Source organism: Ctenocephalides felis, unplaced genomic scaffold (genome assembly GCF_003426905.1).
Source record: "Ctenocephalides felis isolate EL2017-DRISC unplaced genomic scaffold, ASM342690v1 CF-g0.4_SCAFFOLD_01886, whole genome shotgun sequence".
Taxonomy (NCBI): Eukaryota; Metazoa; Arthropoda; class Insecta; order Siphonaptera; family Pulicidae; genus Ctenocephalides; species Ctenocephalides felis.
The window spans coordinates 97,125,168-97,141,051 of NW_020538040.1; the positions used below are offsets into that span (position 1 = coordinate 97,125,168).

General features: G+C 28.1%; 1 protein-coding gene across 1 annotated transcript in view; it reads right to left on the reverse strand.

Annotated features, from left to right (window-relative positions):
- Positions 1-3,062: 3,062 nt before the first annotated feature.
- Positions 3,063-15,884, reverse strand: part of LOC113375562 (T-complex protein 1 subunit theta-like) — a 28,278-nt gene continuing 15,456 nt past the window's right edge. The window contains exon 10 of the mRNA XM_026615495.1: positions 3,063-3,237. Within this exon, the coding sequence (XP_026471280.1) occupies positions 3,065-3,237 (173 nt within the window). The 3' untranslated portion in view covers positions 3,063-3,064. The remainder of the gene's footprint in view (positions 3,238-15,884) is intronic.

A 15,884-nucleotide genomic window follows, 5' to 3' on the forward strand; every position in this document is an offset into this window, starting at 1 on the left:
TTTTGAAAACATCAGTATTGCACAAAACATAATTCTGCTGTAATCACAATTGTTATATTGCGATTTTCTAAATAAATAAAGTTACTACCTACATTTTATGTAAACTGCTCTAAAAACTGATCCTGTTATAAGCTTCATATATTATATTTATTTTTTTATTTATTTATTCATAAGCAAGCCGTAATCAATAATAATAAATATTATTTCAGGCTTTTGTCAAGCTTATTAATATTTAATATTGAAAAGATATTAATTTTATAATAATCATAGTATCTGCACGATTTTCGCTTCAAAAAAAAGAGCTGAAAATACAATGTTCATCAGTAAGTTCATCATATTAAAGTCTATTTAACCACGAGTCAAGCTCAAATACTTGAACAAGGTTGAAAATTATACTGATTTTAAACCGTAAAAATTAAATTAATAAAATAGCAATAAGGAACTAGAAAAAATATAAATGAAATAAAATTTACAATTTTTTACTATTATAAAATTTACTTTTATCATTGCCATTTTTGCTTTAAAACTTCGTTTTGTTGAAATCCAAAATGAAACTATTTTACATAGAAAGAAGTTTTAAAGACCAATAATTATTTTATTATTGGTTTTCTATTGTAATATTCTACTACTATCGACGCAGTATCTAAAGCGCTATAACCTAAATACATCAAGCTTTCAAATGCTATAAATCATAGCTATAAACATTTAAAATTCGTTAAGAATTAGAGACATTTAAAAAATAAACATTTAAGAATTTGTTAAGTATCAGCATGAATTTGGAAATTTAAAATTAGACGCAAATAGTGTAGTAGAAAAATAATTTATCAATCATGATTTTTTTTAAAAGTCTTCAGAAGAAGGTAATACGCTATTTTGATAAGGTTTGCGAATTCATATTCAAGATACTGAAAGTTTGTTCTAAACGAATATATTTTATCGAGTATTGTACATTATTAACAAATTAAAACGTGTTTTTTCCGGTGAATTAATATATTTCAAACTTCAGTATTTTTCTACACTAGAAGTTTTCAATGATACTGATCTATTAAATAAAAGCTCTAAAATTCATTTAGATAAAAAAGACATATCAGAAACTCGGATGTCTTTTTATATAAACAAATTTTAGAACTATTATTTAATAGATAGATCAGTAGTACTGATCTATCTAAGATCTAAGATCTAAGATCTAAGAATTTCCTATTCCGCCTCTGAAAGTTGATCTAACACTAAATTTGCCTGGCAAAATGGTTCAGAACCTGAACAAAAGTTTTTTTTATGTACTGAATCAGTACCATAAATCAATTTATGGTACCATTTTGCCAGGCAAATTTAGTTTTCAATCAACTTTCAGAGGCGAAATAGGAAATTCTTCGCTGTTGACACTTTTCATAACTGATGAAAGCAGTAAGAAAACATTTTATTTACTAAATAGCTTATTCAGGTTAACAATTTATTTTTATTTCATTTTGAATATATGCAGGGTTCACGCTATTATTTCTAAGTAAAAGCTACATGACGAATGTCTTCATCTTTATCAAAAAAAACGTCCAAAAAGTATTGAAACGAAAAAATACGTTTAATTTTCATTTTCATTATGCTAAAATTAAACTATTCACCAATATGTCATGTTTGATTTTCAAGAAAAATTAAGTTTTATATTTTTTGTTATTTTTATATAATCATAACACGAAATAATTATACCTCTAGATCTAAAATTTCTATGTTTTGTATCATTTCATAATTCAAAGCCATAAAATATAAATTAGTCGAAGTTAGTTTGCTAATTTGTGATAAAATTCATTAATAATTGTTTTAGCGAGTAGTAAAACAGTGTGTAAATGACTACTTAACGTTTATTAAACAAAACTAAAAAATAAAATTGAGTACCACGATAGGGCCCCATCGGAAGATTTTGCCACGGGCCCCGGAAATCAGATAAGTAGCCATCTAACTGAATATCAATTCTAGCATACTAATATAATTTGAATATTAAATTTTAATTGAGTCATCAAAAGATCTGAAACTACCGAAGGAATTATAAAACAAAAATCAATCAATTCAAAATAATTCAGGTCATTCATTATGACACCGATAGTATATAAAATCTTATATAATATAGATAAAATAACTAGTTGAAAAATTAACATTAGGAAAGGTATCTAATTCATTGGTAATTTGTGTTTTTTTACAGTGATTAAGAAAAGTACACAACGCACCTCATCTTTTATAGAAATAGCAAATTTAAACATGAGTTGAATGTAATGTAATAAAATAAATATATATTTTATGAAAATGTGATGAAAATTTCAGAATTATAGCAAAATTCTACTAACGATTTGACTTTTGAAATTTGTATATTATGTATAAACGGCAAAATACATCATATCGCAAATTTATTATGAGAAGCGGAATTCATCTTAATGACAATTATTTATAAACAAGTATAGAAATATAGCTGTAATGATTATATCAAGAGATAATAAAATATGCTGCAGCCAAAAATATAAAAATGTACGTAGAAATAGTAATATCCGCAATTTCATTTTCGAATTTTACAGGTTCACAATGAAAGTTATGGATAAAATTAGTTTGCAAATTACTGCTAGGTGCTATTAAAAGATACTCAACGGAGATTAAAGAAGAAATTAATTGCGCAGGTCATTTAAGGAGAAAAGGACCAGAAACAAAATTATAATATCTCAATTATAATGCAGAAAAACTTCTGAATTGGACATTTTATCAATATATTTTATTTTCTCCGTTTTTTTCAGTTTGACTTTGGATTCGTGTTCAGCGGTGAGAATACATTGGAAAACGTATGTGGCAAGCACAGCATAGAAACTACATAGAAACTGTTAACGATTAAATTTCATAATATTTATGATCTACAACTAAAGAGTATTATAATAATTAATAAATGAAAATAACAAATATATTATAGCAACGAATACATTAAATTGAATTTTATTAACGATTTTTTTCGCTAAAGCAAAAGTAAATGTATCGTTCACAACAAACATTACAGCAAAGACCAGGCATCCTGAACATTAACTAATATTTGTAATTACAGGTCATCTGCTGGCATTGTTGGTGCACCAGCTGGACGGGCCATGACGATGTGATCAATTCGCAGCACGGTGCAGGCTGCCTGTGTGGCCCTTTTAAGGGCCCAATGTTTAACAACCAATGCATCAAGTACATCTCTCTCCACCACGTCGAAACAAGTAACAGCTGTATCTATATGTAAACATACAGTATGTAAAAATTTGGTAAAATGTAAAAGCTTTGATATATAGTAACAAACTTCAATCGTGCTTATTTATTAAATTTGAAGCTTTGAACAAAAAAATATTCTATTATTATATCTACCGCCAAAGCCCGACATCAGGCAACATTGATGTCAAATTTTCACTTGAGGTTATAGATCTCAATTATAGCCTTAAGTGAAAATCGCCTCTTGTAGGTATAGTTGCATATATATATATATATATTATATATATATATATATATATATATATACAAAAAATGCCAACAAATACTTCGAGTATAGTTAATTAGTCATAATTGGATTGGACTACTACTGGGTTGCCACCCATTCAAAATTCCATATAATAAAGTCAAAAACAATTACTGAATGTCCTAAGTGTGACAGATTGTAATTTAAAAAAATGCTTAACTGTTAACATACCATTCATAGTTTTAAAAAATACACCTTCATACATTATAAAAATGCAATTAAAATTAGATAATAGAGTAATGTTGAATGCATTAATAATTGCACGAGTTTAAGTAAAACATGAATAAACTAAATTTTACCCAAAATTATTAAATAAAATCATAACAATAACAAATAAATTAAGACTTTACTCCGACAAAGTTTTAATCGGGATCGGTTTACTCCGAAGGTAAATGATATATACTTTCACGCATCATATTTATATAGTTTTCACAATTTTTAAATTACTTAATGTGAATGCTGATTACTTCAAAACCTTATCCGAAAAAGATTAAACTTAACTAATCGATTTTCTTTTTACATAATACATTTTGCTAAAAGGTGATAAAGTGAAAGATTAGATCATAATAAGTTACAAAAGTATTCTTTCAATTGATATTGATCATAAGAAACTAGCAGAGGCGTAACTACCGCCGTATTAGCCGTATCAAAAATACGGGGCCCGCGGGCCAGGGGAGCCCCCAACATCCGTAAGCAAATATTATGTTCAATAAAATTTACTGGCATTAAAAAAAAAACGCGAGAAATGTAAAATTATTATTTTAAAGTGTATTTTTTCCGGGACATGGAAGCCCAACCTGCCCAAATATTAATAGAATCTTAAGAATTTTTATCTTATTTCACAAATAACAAAAGTTAAAATAATCATGAAAACTTTCTTGCAACTAAATTTAATTTTGAATAAAACATGAGCGTGTAGAATGTAAAAATATAACTTTAGAGGGCTGCGATAGAATAGAAAACTAGCATTTTATGCAAAGTCATTTAGTGTTAATTTAAGAAATTAAAATTAATTCAGCAGTTTGCTAAATGTCTCGAAAAATTAACAAAGGAATGAAGCGTAAACGACTGTTTTCAAAAACAAAAGGCAAAGTATAGCAACCCGTAATCTTGTTTGAAATTCAACATATACTATTGCTAATTATACATATTAATTTCTCAAACTAAACAAAGATCAGAGACTTCGACTCAATTAGTATGTTCGAATAATTACAACTAGTCATTTAGCAAAACACCTGTCTTCATGAAACTTTCGTCTAAATACAGTAAAATCATCATTTTATAACCAATTGTAAACTCTCTAAAAATATGTTTAAAATGTGAAATTCAATATTTATTATATTGCTGCCACAATTCAATACTTTTTCTTACAATTTTCCCGAAGTAATTTTTGCATACAATTTACCAATTGCAACCGTAAATGCTGAAATTTTTTTTCAAAAATAAAACTGATAAAAAATTAGCTAATTAGTTGTAAGCCTTAGGGAACTTTGCTTGTATTTCCCGATATGTGTAAATAATCGACACAATCAATAAGAATTTAGATTTATTCCAAATTTTTATGATTTTTTAAAAGAAAAAGAGGTCCGGGGGATATATTCCGAACAAAATTTCCGGCGAAAATTTTAGCACTCTTTTCTAAATTTCGAGGAATCGGCTCAGCCTATCGTTGTAAACAAACATTTTCTGGCAAAAATATAAACATTTCTTTCAGGAAGTTAAATACTTCTATGATACAGGAACAGCAGTCAGATCATTATTGTTCATAGAAGCAGAAACTTTATCAAAAACTATAAGCTATAATTTTTTTTATTTTTTTTATTTTCTTATAAATTACAATCTGTCTAAATAAAAAGACATTGAGTAATTATTTTGACTAATAAGCTATAAATGATTTAATACATGTGTAGATTGAATTTGCATCGTTTGTAACATTTGTTTTGAAAAAGAGATAGATGAATATTGATGATAAGTGAATATTTATAAAAAAAAATTGAGAAAATTCTGCCCTGCTTTAGGGGGCCTCCAAAAAAATTTGATACGGGGCCCCGCCAATGCACGCTACGCCCCTGGAAACTAGCTAAACAAAATTGATTTTATAATATATATTAATGTTAAATTATTGAAGTTTCAGATTACAGTAAATGTTATTTACTCTTATCTTCTATACGTATATATAAAAATAAGTCGGGTTTTCCTTCCTGACGTAATAACTCCAGAACGCACGAATCGATTTCGAAAATTTTGCATTCGTTGGAAAGGTCTCGGGCTCCGCAAGGTTTATAGCTAAGAAAATTAGTGGTGCATGGCATCGTGCCTTAACGCATATTGCTCGAACTTCACGCACCGCAATTAAAAATTCAAGTAATAAAAATAATCAATAATTGTTTTAAATAATTGCAAATAGATTATCTTCTATATATGTAAAAATAAGTCGGGTTTTCCTTCCTGACGAAATAACTACAGAACGCACGAACCGATTTCGACAATTTTGCATTCGCTGGAAAGGTCTCGGGCTCCGCAAGGTTTATAGCTAAGAAAATTAGTGGTGCATGCCCTAATGCAAATTGCTGGAACTTCACGCACCGTAATTAAAAATTCGAGTTTTAAAAATAATCAATAATTGCAATTGTTTTAAATAATTGCAAATAGATTATTTTCTATATATGTATACAAATAAGTCGGGTTTTCTTTTCTGATCAAATTTTTCCTTTTCAAATATAAAACAAACAAAAATTTCTTCATCTTTCTCACGAAACCATCTGGTGGCGAAACGGAGTTCGTCGGGTTTGCTAGTTGTTTATATATATATATATATATATATATATATATATATATATATATCTTATATATAAAATTCTTCTGTAACAATGTAAGTTTCATTAATCCTCCTAAACTATAATTCGGATTTTCATGAATCTTCCTGAAGTTTGTTCTGGAAATTTTCTAGAATGTTTTGATTTATAGAAATATAGTTAGATTGTAGAAATAAATGGAAAAAATTGCAAAAAGCCGCTTATCATTGTTTGACCTTTAAAATATTTAAGGCATGGTTTGACATTAAAAACAAATGACAACTGTCATTTGCCAAACATTTCTATTCACTTATAGGCTAAGGCAATATTAAAATATAATAAATTCATGATTAAAAATAAAGAAAATGTAATGTCTACATTAATATTGTCGAAAAGCAGCTGAGATGTGCCCTAATTAAATAAATATAAGATGCCAATAATATAACATGCGTCTGACAGTCTGCGCATGCGACTGACGCGCACGGCGAATCGTGTTCTCAACGTGCGCGTGGTTTGCTTTTGCTTGCAATAATTTTGTCTGCGCACTTTGCGAACAGATTCGCCGTACGAATTCTTGCAAAGGAGACGAGCCATAAGTGATTGCGCTCAAAAATATTCAATTTGCGGTCGTTTTGCCTTACTATACTAAGTCACAATACAAAAAAAAATTACTTATTCAAAAAATTATTTAGAAGTTTCATTGTGTCAAAAATTCATATGGTTGGCATTTTGTACGGAATATTTACTCAATGGAGCGCTTTGGGTCTGAACTTTTTTTTACTATTTTCCAATTCGTTTGGAATTTTGGAATTAGGCTCATCTTACTCTCAAGTTCAAAAGTGAAAACAATTTAGACTCCTTTGCACTACCCGGGGGGATGCCATTTCTTTTCAGTGGTGTAATAACGTTGGGTGTGGATAAAAGAACTAATTATAAGAAAAAAATGTTTAATAATGTTTTTCAAAAAACTTTCAAATACTTTTAAAGTTACTGGCTACTGAAAATTTGTTTCTTTTTTGCGTTTTTCATCGTTTTTTGCTAATATCTTCAAAAATATACATTTTAACGAAAATTATGTAGTGAACAAAATTATATGAATAAAAAATCTAATAAATCGCTTTTTTACAGTGTTCTAGGAACAATATTAAGTTAATTACTTCTGCGTGTAAAATGAGTGAGCTATCATGCAATTAAAAGACGCATACAATATTTTTTTTTCATTTAAATCAAATAGTTTATGAGTGCCATTTCCACCAAAATTAAAAATAATCGTTTTCCATCTAGAATTAACTTGGTTTGAGAGATCTTGATGGATTCTAGAAAATACCATAACATTAGTACAAACGATTTTCAAAAAACTCATGATTTCATAAAAAAATCCATTTAAAAAAAAGCAATTTCTCATTATAATATCTCTGAAAGAATACGTATAAAAGTATATATATATATATGAAAATTCAAGGTATTTTTCAGACTAATTATTGCTTTTTATTATTTTTTGTTACACAAACATTGATAGAGTTCTAATTGTTTAAAGAGTGCGCGGCTGTCCAACCGGAGTGTCTTCCGAGCCCTTTAACCCTTCGCCGTTTCAAAATAAGAGAAGTTACGGTAAAATTTATGATAGAGAAAGTTGTAGCTCATTTAATCACCTTTAAAATAGTATATTACAAGTTATGATAAAATCAGAATTAAAAGAGTTATAATCCAATTAATGCGGGGGGTGGTGACGAAATGCAAATTGTTTTCACTTCTGAACTTTAGATTAAGATTAGCTAGGCATACGCTTTTTTCCTCTCCATTTACTGCAATAATTTTGTTGATAGTAGGTTGAATAGAGCACAGGTGAACAAAATTTGACAAATTAATTCACTTCAAATATGAACTTAAGTAATAATGTATATTGAATTATTAGTGTGAAAAATGCAATTTAGATATTAAAATACTAAAAGCCAGTTAAAATATGGTACGAAATTATAAAAATTGTAGGCAGCATTATTGAACCAATTATTTTGGGTAAAAAAATCCAAGGTGATATTGTACCTTGACCGCATGCTATATATTAATTCTTTCTGAATTTGTTATACTTTTTAAAAGATTTCAATTTTCAACACGTGTATCTATGCTATGACAAATACATGGTGATAAATTTGGAAAATCAATGTTTTAGCCGTGAATAAACAAAAAATCATTCATTTAAACATCCACATCTACAGGTATGTCTAAAAATATTGTATAACCCTTAAATTCAATAAAATAAATTGAGCTATTGGAAATAAATTTGTTCTATAAATCGAAGTGTATCATTTTTAATATATAATTTTATTGAACATATTTTAATATTTGTTAAAGGGATAATTAAAGTGTTAACTGTGGGAATTAAGAATAATCATTTTATTTGAAACAGTACTACATTTAACATCACTCATATATTGGTGTAAATAGTAACTCGAAAAACAATAATGATTATTTTTAACTGAACGGTATAAATATTAGTATAGGATATTAAAAAACGTAGAGGTGGGTACAGGACAACGTCTGTCGGGTCATCTAGTATATATATATATATATATATATATATATATATATATTTGCATCATGACCATATCATCTTTATATGGCAGTTGGTGTTAATGAATCAATAAAATTTAGAGAATTGCGTAAGGACAGATATAATGATCTTTGATATATAATCACAATTCTCTGAATCAGTGATTGATCACAATGTTGAAATGAATTCAAGCCACATGCGTAATTTATAAGAGATTTGCTACTAATATTTTCTGTTTCATATTTCGGTTGCTAGTATACACGGTACAAAGTATATAAAAAATACAAAATACAAAATATAAATATATATATATATATATATATATATATATATATATATATACGCTATTCGATGCATTCCAACAATCACTTGTATATCATAATTCACATTTACTTTACACAGAAAAACCACAACACGACCCAAATGCGATTCAATCGATTCAACTTTTAGATGCAAACTATTTGATTTCGTTAGCATACACATTCACAGTGTCTTAAATAAAAGGCGCAATAATATTGAATTATTATATATTACATAAGATTCACCGACGAGAGTGGGGAGTATAAGTGTTCCGAAATATATCAGACAGTTTGGTGACAACAACGAAGTATCATCAATACATTATGAAACATGAAACCAGTAATTTAAAAAATATAATATAGAATTTTGCGATATGAGTGGAACGATATACAAATAATACAAAGAGCGCAATCCAAAATTTTAAGATGCATTGTGAACGCACCCTGGTATATTACAAATGGCACTCTAAATAAAGACTTCAAAATAAAAACTATTAATGAAATGATAAAAGAATCTCCTACTCGAAGATTGAAAAAAATGGCCATACAATTTTAAATAAAATGTCAAAAAATAAAAAAAGAGATATGTCATAGGAGATAATATCTTAAATGCATTTACACCCAGTATATTGTCTTAAAAAATGAAATATTGTGATAGAACATTTTAAGGGGCACAACTAGTGTGAAATTTTCCAAAAATCGAATTTTAATTTTTTTCATATTTTGATAGGTTATACCTTTAAAAATAACATACCAAAATTTTAAATCGATATTATCTTAAATAGTTTTTGAGTCACAGCCATTTAAAGAGTATATATATATAGTATATAGCAGGCATCGGCAACCTATGGCACGCGTGCCAGGCGATGGGATTCTGAATGGCACTCTACAAAGTAATCAGGGAAATCGCAAATATATCGAGACGAAGTGATTTTTAAATAACAAAAAATATTCAATTATAATTATTCATCTAATATAGCTCGCTAATGTAATTCAACCTACGTTGAAGCTCTTAAAGATAAATTTTCCAGATGCAAAGACTTTGAAGCTTATGGGCCTATATTTTCCTTCCTCATAAAACCAGATTTCATAGATCCATCAATAATACCGTTTGATTTTTCAATTTTCGAGGGGATGAATGTTGATGATTTTGAAATGGTAATTACCGAACTAATATCTTCAGAATTATGGAAAATTAAGGAATGACGAAAAAATCAGGAAGATGACTCTATGGAAAATTAAATTGTTGGATGACTTTGCCGGAAATATTTAATTGTTTAAAGAAAATTGCATGCGCTCTCCTTTCAACTTTTGGTTCCACATATCTCTGTAAACAAATTTTTTCTCACATGAAACATATTTTGAGTTCACAAAGAAGTCGTTTAACAACTAAACATTCAGAATCTTGCGTGTTACAAATTATACCCCGGATATTGCAAAAATGTGCAGGGATAAGGTTCGCATTAATATTGTTCAGTTTATGTTAGAATTTTATGTTATTTGTTAATTTCCCGTAGGGTAAGTTGTAGTAATCACAAAAAAATCGAAAATGAAAATTTTTATATATCTTTACGTTTCAAAAGTTTTTGAACATTTTGGCATACCTTAGAAAAAATGGATGTATGTGTGCGTGTATGTATGTGTGTATGTGTGTGTGTACGTGTGTATGTGTGTGTGTGCGGATACAAATTTTCGTCCACTATTTCGAGAAAACCGATCAACCGATTTGAATCATTCAAAAAAACATTCGATTCGTATTGTTAAGGAGTTGTGCTGTTTAGTTTTTAGCAAAGGCAGGTCTAGCCATTCCGAAGACACGGGGCAAAAAGGGTAACTCAGTTTTTAAGTGAACGAAGCGTCCGATTTTAATAATTCAAAAAACATTTTACGTGTATTTACAAGATGAACAACTTTAAATTTTTGGGAAGGCATGTCCACCGGTTATGGACTCTCAATAAAATTAAGTTGAAAAAATATCATTTGGCGGTAAAAAATTTTTAGTGGACATATGTACATCAAATTATCAGATATTTTATAGAGATTTTAATAATGTGAACCTACACATTTTGTGTAATTTTTTTTTGGGTTCAGTACCAAGATTTTCAATTACGGTAAGGGAAGTTCTAGCAATTTGCATTAAGGCACGATGCCATGCAACCCACTAGTCAATAAATATATTTAAAAGATAAATTTGGTTATAATTCTTCTCCCCTAGAACCTGGTTATATATTTCAGAATCAAAGCGGCACATTGAATCAAATTGGTAGAGTGGCTTAGCACACCACAGTTAAAAGCTTGCCGACCCCTGGTATATAGTATAACGATCATTTTATCTTTAAACGCGTTTTTATCGAAACAGCATTTTCCGAATTTGCTGCAGCAATTACTCAAAAACAAATGATCCGATCACTATCATTTTTTTTACATGTTCTATATATAGTTCTCAGTAAAATGAACTATCGATTTTTTGATCGGATCAAAAATCGAATTTTGGCAGTCAAAAAACGACCAAAATTCTGGGTAAAATTTGACTTTTTTTAAAAAACGCCGTCATTTTGTCAATTTTTTATTTTATTTTATCGTAGTTCATTTTACAGACAATATTATCTAGTTTAATGAGAATTTTTTTTTTTTAATTTCATCCACGTAGAAGGCCGGAATCACTGCAGCAATGAAGGGCCTTTTTTTGACGCGCCGTTGGAGATCAACGATTACTTAAAAAATATTTAATTTTTTGTTCAAAAATTTTACTATGTATTCTTAAATCATGCATCAATATATTTCTAAAATTGAAATGATTGATAAAGTAGTTTTTTTAATATAAATTCCCAAAAATCACCTTTTTTTTAGGCGGTTTAATGAAATTTCACAAATCTTGATTTAATGAAAAATGCCTGAATCAGAAGAATATTTTACCCTGTTCCTTGAAAATAATTAAACAAATTAAGCATTTGTGTCGTGTACTAAACGTAAGTTTATTGATTAGAAATTATTTCTATTTTTTTGTAGTTTCTATAAATCTTTGAAGTTATTGAAATGGAAAATATTTTTAGGCAAAACATATATTACAGCTGTTTAAAGAATAAGATTATATCGCCAGCACAAAAGTAAGTCAATGAATGTGTGTTAATTTTAATTACATGAAGTTCTTCAAACACATCCATTTTATTTTTACTTAAATGCCATCTTGTACAGTAGCAAATAAGTTTTACTTCAATCGCCTGTGAATCTTACGCGCACTCGTTTTTACTGTAATTTGTATAAAATTTTGGAATTAGGTTCATCTTACTCAAGTTCAAAAGTGAAAATAATTTTGACTTCTTTGCCACTTCCCCAAGGGATGACATCTCTTCTCAGTAGTGTAATTTTTTCCTCTTTTATTAAATGACGTCGGATGTCGATAAAAAAACTAATTATAAGAGAAAAATATTTCATGATGTTTTACAAAAAAGCCAATTCTTTTCAAGTTATTGCCTACTAAAAATTCGTTTCTTTTTGGTGTTTTTTTTCAAATATCTCCATAAATAAACATTTATTCTAGGAACAATATTAAGCTAGATATGAAAATGGGGTTTTATAGTGCTCAAAATAAGCTTTAAAATGAGTTCTTCTGCGTGTAAAATGAAATGAGCGAGCTATCATGCAAATATAAGACGCATACAATGTTTTTTTTTTTTCATTTAAATCAAAGAGTTTATGAGTGCCATTTCTACTAAAATTGAAAATAATCGTATCCCATCTAGAATTAACTTGGTTTAAAAGATTTTGATGGATTCTAGAAAATACCACAACTATAGAACGAACGGTTTTCAAAAAACTCATCATTTTATGAAAAAAAAAATCCATTTAAAAAAACAACCAATTTCTCTTTATTATATCTCTGAAAGCATAAAAGATACGTATAAAGCTATATAGATAAAAATTCAAGGTCTTTTTCTGACTAATTATTGCTTTTCATTATTTTTCTGTTACACAAATGATATGGATAGGATTGTTTAAAGAGTACGTGGCTATCCAACCAGAGTGTTTTTCGAGCCTTTTAACTCTTTGCCAAGGAAAGTTGTAGCTCTTTTTTTTTTTATTTTATTTTATTTGGCCTCTTATTTACAAACTAGCCATATACAGAGTTTCTTACATTTAAATTCTAATTTTACATTTAACCACAAAACTATATATAATTTTATAATATTCAATATATGACACTAAATTAACTAAATTAAATGTTTTGACTACACTTTTTATTCTATATAATTAATATAATAAATAATCCCTATTTTTTTAAATCTGCTACATGTTCAAATTATAAGTTGTAAGGATCCCACATCCTACTACTACACAAATTTGAAATTTATCTATATCTATATCTTCGATATCGATATTTACAATCTGGAAGTTTATGTTTTTTTTTTTTAATCATAATAGCCGCTCCACCTTTTCCGTCGACTCTGTCGGCTCTGATTAAATTATATTTTTTTATAAAATATCGACTGTTCCATTTAAACCAGGTTTCAGATAATAATATAATATCAATTTTATGTTGCTATATAAAAATTTGCAAACTTTCTTTATTTGCATTAAAAGATCCAATAATCCATTGCCAAAATTCATTAAGAGATTTATTATTTCATTTTTAAAATTTATTCAACTATTTACATTTTTATTTTTTTTATTTTTATACTGATGTATTATTGCCAACTCCAACTGTATTTTTATGGGCAATGTTTTTACTAGATTCTTCAAAGTTTAACTTCTCGCAAAAAAAATAAAGACCATTTTTAGCTTCTACCAAAAGTTCATCTATATCATCACCTTCTTTAACCTTGAATCTTTCCCTCAATTTCTTCAATAATTCATCATGATGAATTTGTATTTTTTTAATTTCTTCCAATTCTGAATTTTTACCGAATTTCTCGTCACTATGTATATTTTTCACTCCCAATGTTAGATTTAAATTCTTATTATGCATTTGATCATTAGATCTGACATTTACTGTTTGCCTTCTTTCAATTATTCGCCTAGGTTTATTCATTGCCGTTAACCTATTTGGTTCTATATTTATTTCTTGCTCTTGAAGATGGCTTAGCAATTCGTACTTATTTTTATGTCTAAAATTATTTTCAAATTTAGCCGTTTCATTAACTCTAGGAAATGTATTTTTAAATTCCGGATTATAATGATTTATTTTAGCTGATTATGCATATTTTTGATTGCGAAGGATAAATTTGGCCTAAGAATATGATATATTCTGAAAAGCCATTAATTCTTTAATTCTTTTATGATATTGAAACACTTCGCAAATTTTATCATTTGCTTCATGTTGTTTATGACACACCGCGCATTCAAAATCTTTTTCAATGAGGCATATATCCGTGCTATGTTCCCTAGCGCACTTGCGACATCTAGTTTTGCTTTTACATTGTACTCTGATATGACCATACCGCCAGCATTTGTGGCATTGAATAACATTTTGGATATATGGACTCACCTGCAATTTCACAGAATATATCGAAACTTTATCTGGCAAATAGTTTCCTTTAAACATAATTTTAACCATTTGCGATTTGTTAAAACTATGGCTTGTATTTCTATTTTTTATACACTTTACATCAATTATTTCAATTTCTGATTTAATGACTTGTTTAATTTCTTCCTCATCCATCTCGGAGTCAACATTAAATATTATACCTGTTCTACATAATTTATGTTTAGGAATATATACTTTTATTTTGTTTTTGTTCAAAAAATTTTCATTAATTATTTTATTTGCAAACTCAAAATTTTTGAATGTTATTTTAATTTTGTTTTGCGAATTTGCCAATTTTTGTGAAATTTTCTATATTATTACTTAATGCTGGGGAATTTTTATAAATCATTCTTCCCAACGCAACGCTATGATAGTTACCTAGATTTTGATTTTCTGATTCTGCATAAACTTCATAAGGCCCTTCATCTAATGCACTATAGAAATTCATTACGCTAGTTAACGTATTGAAATTCTTATTAAAATTTTCTTTAACTGCAATATTATTATGATTTTCCTCGAATTCTTTTACAGCTGTCAATTCTTTTTGATCTATATCGACTTCTTCCTCAACAACCATATCATTACTATTCTCATGAGATTTATTTACACAAACTGCCCCACTAGTTTCTTCTTCAATTACCATATCAATCAAGTTTTTAACCGCTTCTTTAAAATTTTCACTTGCTTTGTCTTTATTAATATTTATCATTTCTTTTATTTGCTCTTCATTCAATTCCATTAAAATTTTTTTAATTACATCTTTATTTAACGTATTCCTTTCCGATTTCATTTTATTTACTTTTTCCATTTTTTTACTATCTTTTCTTATTTCTGACTTATTACTACTAACTACACCACTTTTTTTAATACTTTTACTATCACTATTTTTAACATTTAGATCCGATTTAACGCTATTTACTTTATTCGAATTAACTAATTTTACTATGAACAATACCTTCGGAAATATCATATTCCGTATAATCCGTATTATTAATTAATTGCACTGCATTACTTATTTTAATGCCAGTTTCAACTTCTGTGCTCATTCGGTATTGAGCTCTCGAAGCGTACAGATCGTGGAATAATCGAAAACAAATTTAATTCGTCTAAAATTACATAATGGAATCAGGGCCATACGGCGAAGCCGATGCCCAGTCGGACGACATAGACAGTGTGTATAAAATCGGTATAAGTGTAG